Genomic DNA, 9,082 nt, shown 5'->3' with positions numbered 1-9,082 from the left:
TTCCACATCTGTGGCTGTAACTGAAGATATTCAAATGTCTCTCTTTGCTTTAGAGTGTTGCTGGCATTGACAACAACAAAAAGTGCTGGCCTAACAAAAAGTATTCACCAGTGTCAAGTGGGAACAACTTGTACCCCCTTTTGCAGAACAATTATATCATTTGGCCAGTCAATATCAATCCACTCCGATCGGAACAAATTGTTCTTCGGGAAATGCGTCTGGTTTAGCACACCATAACACAATAAAAAAATAGGGCCACATGATGACATTCTTCCTCCTTCGAAAAATCCACACCACATTTCCACTGACCATGAGTCAATGTGTGGAACGTTATTAATCCTATTAAAGAAATGGGATTCGAACAGCAGAACGGGGCAATGAGCATGGCAAAGGATCCATCCCCAATAGACCGGTTGGTCAGAGAAATATGTTGCATTCACAGGCACCTTCCTACGAGGGTTTTATCCGAGGTGGCTTTCTGTGGATGTGGATATTTGTCATATGTTGGCTCCAAATAAGCTTTCATCACCCGAACTACTCAACTATCAACTTACCGAAACTAAACTGAAGCAAAATATCCACTACGATCCACTACTATAAGTAGTGACATAAATCAAATGAAGAACAAATGGTCCACGATTTCATACTGTCTTTTTTATTGGCTCTTCAAGAGGCACAATTTTCAAACTACAATCCACAGGCTCTTCGATTCATGTTTGCATGTCAAAATAATATAAAAGTCATACTTAAAAAATCAAAAATGTATAATTCGGACACTGACAAAAACAGAACCTGACAAGTAATTGTGTGAACCGAAGGGTTTTTCGATAGCATAACAGCATTCTTTGTAATCTCTACAACTATATCTTTCAAAGTGCTACATCCGGACAGTGCATATAAAGGATTTTTTTTCCTCTAAACATACATAAGTGTGTGCTGCCCTAAACATAATTTATTATTGGGCTTAAAAAAAGAGTACATCTCTTTTTATTTTTTTTCTTCAAGTTCAATCGCATGCTTAAGGGCAGACAAAAATAATTAGCATATTGCACTTTTTTTTTCTTCTTCATGTAATTTCATAGAGACTTTCAAGGGCTACATTGTCTATGAAACACTAGCATTTGTGAAAAAGTATACAATCTCTTTATTATTCATATTCTAAAAAAATAATTGTCCCTGTACACATATTCAAAATGTCCAGTGGTTTGCATAATAGTTTGATTGGATTAGTGTCCCTGGTCTTTCGTCGTTAAAGGCCTGTGAAAAAACACAAATATCAGTCTCCTAGAAACCAGTCGCATCAGACACATTCAAGCACTAATAACAATAACGAACGAGCAAACATTATAAAAGAGACCCCTTAATATCTAAATGTTCAAAAGCTAGAAAAAAGTGCATAATGACGCCCGGCGTAACTTCACAGAACTCCATACGACCGTACTTAACGCCATGCATTCTGGGAAACTGAGAGGGGGGGGGGACTTCAGAGCTTTTGGTTTTTTGGTTGCCTTGGCAGCGCCTTGGCCTCTCCCGGATCGAGAAGCAGCCGGCTGGCCCCCGGCTCTGTGATCTCCGTCCAGACTGGCACAGCCATGCTGCGAACTGTGGGCACCCTCGGAGCCACAAGGCCTGCCGCAGACAACCTTAACCCAGACTGACTCCCCTCTCCTCCCCTCCCCCCTCTGGTGTTGACGCTGAGAGGCCACCCGCAGCCCACCGCCGCATGTAAACTCAGAAACCCAAAGTGACTTAATGGAACTGGGCAGGGGGAGAGCTCCTCAACCCAAGGCCGTCTGCCCACAGCGGAGGAGGAGCCACCTCGGCTAAGACCTTCAGGGTTATTGATAGGTCTATAAATAAACTAAGGGGGCGGGGGACCTTCTCTGAATACCTTTGGCACTAGTTTGTGTGGCACGCCACGGCTCGACAAATGAGTCCATTGACAGACAGGCGGGGGGGTGCCACTGTCATAACAAGACACTCGATGAAGCAAACAGCCCCCCACCCGAATAGGAGAGGCGCGCCTGCGGTGGTCCCAGTGGTCTCGGGAGGTTAGGGTTAATGCAAAGGGGTGATGCTCATGCCAAACTATGGGCTGTCACTGCTGTAGGTGTTAGGGTTAGGGTTGGATGTTTTTCCTTTGATTTGAGCTGTGTGAGTAGACGGTTGTTACCTGAAAACACAGATCTCTTCTTGCCGTCTCGTACTCCGCCTGCAAATGACAGACAATGACGTTAGACATCTATAGGTTAGAAATTGTGATGCAACATTTCAACAGGCATGATTGCACGTCAAGATACAAATATGTTACATTCTCTCTCTCTCTCTCTCTCCTCTCTCTGTCTTCTCTTTCTTTCTTTTCCTCTCCCCCTCCTCTCCTCCCCTGCCCTTTCCCCCCCCTCCCCTCCCCTCCATCCCCTTTCCATCCTCCCTCCTCTCCTCCCCTCTCCCCCTTCTCCCCCCATCCCAACCTCTCCCCTCTCGTCCCCTCCTCCCCTCCCCTCTCCCCCCTGCCCCCAATCCCTCCACTCATCCTCCACTCTTCTCTTCCTCCCTCCCCTCACACCAACCTTTCCCCTCTTCTCCCCCCTCTTCCCTCTTCTCCTCACTGTCACCTCTCCCCTCTTGTCCTCTACTATTCTGTATGTAATGCGTTCCAGAGGATTACTTCCTCACTTGCCCGGAAATTTCTAAGTGTTGATGAAAATAACCCGAAATAACTCATTTACCGCTCAGAATAATTTCAATGACCTATTGCATTCCCCCCCCCCCCCCCCCACTAAAATAAGGCTGTGTCCTTGGTCGCTCTGACAGCAGTCCTTCCTGTACACTTGACAGGTGTCAAACGCTACGGTGGTGATCCCATGGCGGGGCGCCTTATGTTTAATTCATGGCACTCAGTGGTGTGGTTTGGGTGGAATCGCTTAGTCCCAGACAATGAATAACAAAAGGCAATGGAAGTGAGAAAGAGGACAAACTCCTTTTCATCCCTGGTCGCGGTATGTGTGGTTGGCCTCATTGTGGACGTTTGTAAAATAACAGGAAATAGCTCCGGGTTTGTAGCCCATTATTAAGCGCTCACTATGGACCTAGCGCTGGCCGTGACGCCAGCGCAGGATTGGGGCCTGAAAGGGATCGCCACGGGTCTAACGGAGCCAACCATGTACAAGTGTATACACACAGACACACATGCAAGCACATGCATGTATACAGACAGAGACGGTTACCCACGCACGCAAAGACACACTTACACACACATAATGCACATGCACACATACAGACAGACACAGTTACAAACAAACGCACACGCAGACACACACATAAATACGCAAGCACATGCATGCATGCAGACAGTTACACACAAACGTGCACGCCAACAGAGACATACCCACACGCAAGCACATGCATGCATACAGAAACTGACACACAGACTCATGCACGCATACATAAGCATATGCATCCAGAGAGGCACACAGACACACAACTACTTAAACTTACACTTACAAACTTACACAAAAAGGAAGACGCATGTCTACATACAGGCCCAGAGACAAACAAACACACACACACACACACACACACACACACACACATATACAAGCATCCATGCAGAAACACGCACATACTCATACATAATATAAATTCTAATGACTCCTTTGTCACATATCGCAGCTGTTTGTTCTATGGTTGTGTGTGAGTATGGGTCTATGGCGTGTGTGCGTGCGTGTGTGTGCGTGTGCATGTTTTTGTATGTGGCCCAATGCTTCTCTGTGTGTCTCACATCCTCTGTAAACACATCATCAACCCAACCCAAAGTGATTCATCTCCCGCATCCCATGTGGTTATTAGGAAGGGGAAAAAAATGACAGAAATAAATACCCCAAGTAATGTGCCAAACAATATCAATGGAGAACTTAGTCACGTAAAGGAAATATTTCCACTTTTTGGTCGTTTGGTGAGGAGTGACTTTTCAGTCCCTGGTTGGCCATAAAGAGGTCCTACTCGGATTCCCACGTGCACCCCATTTTCTGTTCTTAGTAGCGGCTTGTAACCTTTTGTTGTTTATTTTGAAAATAGCAACATCTGGCAGATAAGTGCAAACTGGAATGAGTCATAATCGATAAACAACATATTTTAAGTGTTTTCTCTGAATCTCGTTCACTCTCACACTTTACCTTTTGCTCCTCTGTGAGAATGTGTAAAGCAATTCTTTCTTGAAATATAGATCTGTATATTTATATAAATAGGAGGACCAGGGCGATATAGAATTCTCACCATAAACGTTAAGAGAGCATGGATTTGATTTGACCATGGCGAATTGAACACCACACTTGGCAAACGTCTGAGACACAGCCCGTATTACTAAATACATTCGTAGGATTTATGGAGTGGAACCGTGAAGGAGTTCCGATCAAATGCAAAGCCATTTTCAGTATGACATTCTGCACCGTGTCCATGCCAGGCCATTATTATGATTGGATTTACAACTTACAACTAAGAGAGAGAGAGAGAGAGAGAGAGAGAGAGAGAGAGAGAGAGAGAGAGAGAGAGAGAGAGAGAGAGAGAGAGAGAGCAAGAGTGAGAAAGCGATGGCCGACTGTCAAATAGATTTTAATGGAGATGAATCTCTTAAGATGTGCCAGGAAAGAAAAACCTTTGACGGTGTATTCCCACTCATAGCCTTACTAAATGTCCATGGAACAAAATGTACGCCTTGCTTATTGTGCTTGACCTGTCAATTTGAATTTCTCAAAGAATCGTTATATGTACATGTCAACATCCCAATGTGATGTCCTTTGAAAGTACATGTACATTAGTAACCAAGAACAGGATGTGACCTTTGTATCGCACCAAAACGGAAATGACTATTGAAAAGTCGACATCAGAAGTGCGGTGTGCAGTAATACATTGTGACCTGTGTGGATTACTGACGGATTCAACTTGAACTCCAGCTCGGAGGATGAGACGAAGTGCGGCACTTTTACTGTGGGAAAAAAAAAGTGTTTGTGACTGGGACATTCATAGCAATGGTACTTTACAACGATCATCACTCACTTCTGTCCTGTTCAGGCGGTTCCAGCATTTCGCCCTCTGGGTCACTGGGAATGTGCCAGGGCTGCCTGATGCCCTGTAGCTGCTGGTAGAACTCATCCTGGGAGGAGAGGAGAGGAGAAGGGGGGGGAGGAGAGGAGAAGGGGGGGGGGGGGGGGGAGAGGAGAGGAGAGGAGCAGGAAAGCGGAGAGGGAGGAGGGACCAGGGAGGGGGAGGACAGGAGGAGGGAGGGAAGTTGTGGTGGGAGGATGGGGGGGGGAGTGGAAAAGACAAAAGGGGAGAGGAGGGGGGAGGAAAAGAGGGGAGGCGGGGGGAGAGAGAAGGTGAGGACAGCAAAGGAGAGTAGGATAGAGGTAAGGGGGGGAGACGAAGAAGGAAAAAGAGGAAAGAATGAGAGAAGAGGAGAGAAGAAGACGAAGACGAGATGAGATGGAAGAGCGAGAGAGAGGACAAGAGGGGAGGAGGAGGGTGAGGAGAGGAAGGGAGGGGAGAGGGAAGGCGAGAGGAGATGAAAGAGATGACAGAGAGGAAAGACAAACAGAGCATAGGGTTAGAAAGTCCTAAACGATGGCTCTAATTAAACCCAACATCACACTGAACCATGAGGAGAGCAACCCTCTGAGACATCCACACGGCGCCGAAAAACAAAAGAAACAAATGTGAACCAGAGTATGTGATGATTCACAAGTGCAGCATCATTCAAACTCACAGCTGATTATATATTCCTTCATATCGGGTATACCGCTGGGCAAAGCCTTTGGAAACAAACGGTTCATAAGCAAACCGTGCGCGCTCCAGGCGGAACACAGTTATCTAATTTCTCAAGAGCTGAGGGCGTAATGAGGTTCTCAAGGTCAGAAGCGAGGCAAGACAGTCATGGAGCTCAGCCCTGCTGGGATAAGCTGCGAGAGCAATGGAAAATAAAGCAACAAAGAACCGTCTTTTGTTCAACTGGTGTCACCCAGTTTTTTGTTCAACTGGTGTTACCCAAAAGGTTCAGAGTTCCACTGTGAGAGCAGCCAATCGACAGGGCTGAACCCCTGGTCACGCGGCCAGGTGGCCCCAATCAAGGTTTGAAACGCTTCTGTGGCGTTTGTGATAATCCGGCTAGCCGCCTACCAACACGTTTACGCCTAGACGCTCATAAGGGGATTGATATATTTCAGACGGCCATTAATAGCAATTTCAAACTAATTGGCTCTGCGTTTCAGTAGACCATTTAATGAGCAGACCTCAGGAAAAGACCCAAAAAAGTTGAAATGCTTGTTTCAAGCTAAAGTGAAAGTTGTACACATTGAATGGTAACTACTGTGTAGACTATGAGCAGCATGTGAACTGACAAAATAAAGACCATCATACACAGCCGGGCTCAGGTTGGGGACATTGGAGTCACTGCTGTGCGAGGCGAAATCTCAAATATCACTGCCTGGAAATGCAAGTCGTTCATTAACAAGGATGAGCCTTTCATGACTACAATACAAAAAAAGATCTATGTGGAACAGGCCAAAGTTTTTTGCACGGGTGTTGAAGGCAAAAAATCGGTACAAATCGGTGTGATGTCTCACCTCAGAGAGGTAGGCCCGTAGGCTGGCCCCCAGGCTATCCGTGGTGCTCAGCCCAGGCGGAGTGAGCAGCGGGCGGGGACGCATGGGCTGACAGGTGGGCGTCACCGGCCGGCTCCGGGACCTCCTGAAGCTCACCTCCTTGTGGCCTCCAGAGCGTGACATCAGGCTGTTGGGGGTCAAAGGCCTGCTGGGGGTCCTGGGGGTTTGAGTCCTGCCCCCGGGGTCGCTGACGGTCGGGCCGCCGGCCAGCGAGCCGTGCTTTGGGCTGAGCATGGGGAGCCCCCCGGGGCCGGGCTTGGAGGAGAGGCCGCCGGCGGGGGACTGGGGCCTGGAGGGCAGGCTCTGGAGGGGCAGGGTGTTGGGCAGCGTCCTGTGGTGCAGCAGCGGGCTGAGGAGGGGGCTGCTGGCCGGGTTGCTCAGGCCTCTGCTGGTCATCTTCCCGGCCTCGGCCAACTTGGCAAGGTCCTTTTCCACCTCTGCAGAGGGAAAGGAGGAAAAATAAATGTACAATTCTCAAAGTATAACGATCAAAGTTTGATCATCGAAGTACAATTGCAGAAGTGCAATCATAGAAGAACCCTCATAGAAATAGGTTCGGGGAAGTGCCATCATAGAAGTGCCATCATTTAAGTGAGAACGGAAATAGGATCAAAAGGTAGGATCGTAGAAGTACGATTATAGGAGTACAATCGTAGAAGAACCATCAGAGAAGTGCAATCTTACAAGTGCCATCGTAGAAGTATGATCCTAGAAACAGAATCATAGCAGCGCCATCATGCAAGCACAATCATAGAAGACCAATAGTAGAAGTACAATCATAGAAGAACAATCAGAGAACCACACTCATAGAAAACGAGTAGGGTATTGTAATTTAAGACCAGGGAGAGGTTGTGTTTTGGGGAGTACGTCAGAGGCTGCATTCTCATCGGAGTAATCACGTCCTAAAGACAGTTATTATCCAGTCTTCGCCGCTGGTCACGGTCGAAAGTGTTTGTAGACACGGTAAACAGCGGTGTATCGTGCTTCCTCTGGTGGAGATGAAGGGTTCCTAACGGCCTGTCAGCAGCGCCTGGTAATGTTTTTCTTTTCATCGTCCTGTCTTGTGTTCATGTTACCGGGAACCCTGGTTTGTTTGCTCCGTTTGGTAGTCCCAGAAAGGCTTTTGTTTGTGCAGTAGGTGATGCAGCCAAGTCCTGCGATCGGCAGCTGGGTCATTCTTTCCTGGGCTTTATCCCGTGCATTTCTTTCTAAGTTCTTGGCCCGTAGGAGCGGACCCAACAGAGCGCTCCGAGATTTGAAGGGGAGACAGAGAGTTTTCACCAGCGAGTCACGACAATCCCACGCCTATTCCCCGTTGCCAATCGTCTAAGACAAGTGATAATGTCTGAATAACCAGTAGAGACGTGACAGGGATTAAGGGTAAACCTCAACTTCCTTTCTTACGAATAACAAACAACATTATTTTTCCTCTCAAAAATGCAAAACACATGCTCCCCCTTTTCCTGAGCTTTTTATCCGGGATGTATGGAAAGCATAAACAACAAAATGTCTGCCATACTTCTCTTAGGGCCGCTTTGGGACCTTCTCCGACTTGTTTGGATCATAAGCAGAATGTGTGCTTCAGTCTGGTTGTTCCAGTATTCCATGCATTTAATGCAGTGACATGTGCAATTGAATTGCAGTTTCTGTAAGGAATCAACCCTGATTATGGGGTAGGTTAAACGTTACAAGCCGAGATACAGAGCAGAAGTTGAATGGCGCAATCTCAGCAAAGGCACTAATAACCTGCGTGTGTCATCAATTATATTGTGTCCGTGTTGGTTGAGACGTAAAAGTCTTTTACATATGTTCCCTCTCTAGATGATCAGATGGGGTGTGGGGGAGGGGGGCAGAGAAAAGGGGCTGATTGGTAATTAACTGACATCATTTTTATATAGAACGGTGGCCGTATCCAACCATGACAAATGACATTTCTTTCCAGAGCCACATGTTGAACATTTCGCTGCTGAATCTATGAAGTACGATAAGAAAGCAATTCAAAGCTAATTAACGTTAATTATAAAATACGTATGTTATCATCATCATCTCTGAACGAGTTGGGGAAAAAAATACCAGATTTCAACCCTGTGACCCTTGTGCAAACTCTACCGTGATCATACCCAGACACAATGTTTGATTCCACCGTAAACAGGATACGGTGAGTAGCAACCAGTTCCCGTAAAGGTGGTATTTTTATCCCAAATTATTTACTGATGTCATAATAAACCCCCCCCCCCCCGCAGCCCCGACCACGCTTCTCGGTAGGAGAAGTTGAAGAGTGTCACGATTACGCTCCAAACCGTTGCTCTTCCCGGCTTCGCCGTTGCGCGTTACCAAGTAGCCTACGACAACCAGCTGTGGGGAGAGGGAGGTTTCCATGACGGCTGACTGTGTCCAACGTTAACATTACTGCGGGCCCTTTGCAC

At 46.9% G+C, this 9,082-nt stretch overlaps 1 protein-coding gene across 1 annotated transcript in view; it reads right to left on the bottom strand.

The window, feature by feature from the left end:
* Nucleotides 1-776: 776 nt before the first annotated feature.
* Nucleotides 777-9,082, bottom strand: part of cUnh8orf34 (chromosome Un C8orf34 homolog) — a gene marked incomplete at its 5' end in the record, with an annotated part of 68,543 nt that continues 60,237 nt past the window's right edge. The window contains 4 exons of the mRNA XM_079754533.1: nucleotides 777-1,257; nucleotides 2,174-2,212; nucleotides 5,056-5,152; nucleotides 6,618-7,093. Of these exons, the coding sequence (XP_079610659.1) occupies nucleotides 1,250-1,257; nucleotides 2,174-2,212; nucleotides 5,056-5,152; nucleotides 6,618-7,093 (620 nt within the window). The 3' untranslated portion in view covers nucleotides 777-1,249. The remainder of the gene's footprint in view (nucleotides 1,258-2,173; nucleotides 2,213-5,055; nucleotides 5,153-6,617; nucleotides 7,094-9,082) is intronic.

The sequence above is a fragment of the Pollachius pollachius genome (assembly GCF_949987615.1).
Source record: "Pollachius pollachius genome assembly, chromosome: 17".
Classification (NCBI taxonomy): domain Eukaryota; kingdom Metazoa; phylum Chordata; class Actinopteri; order Gadiformes; family Gadidae; genus Pollachius; species Pollachius pollachius.
The sequence above is the reverse complement of the archived record's forward strand: the minus strand, read 5'-3'. Positions and strand labels throughout refer to the sequence as shown.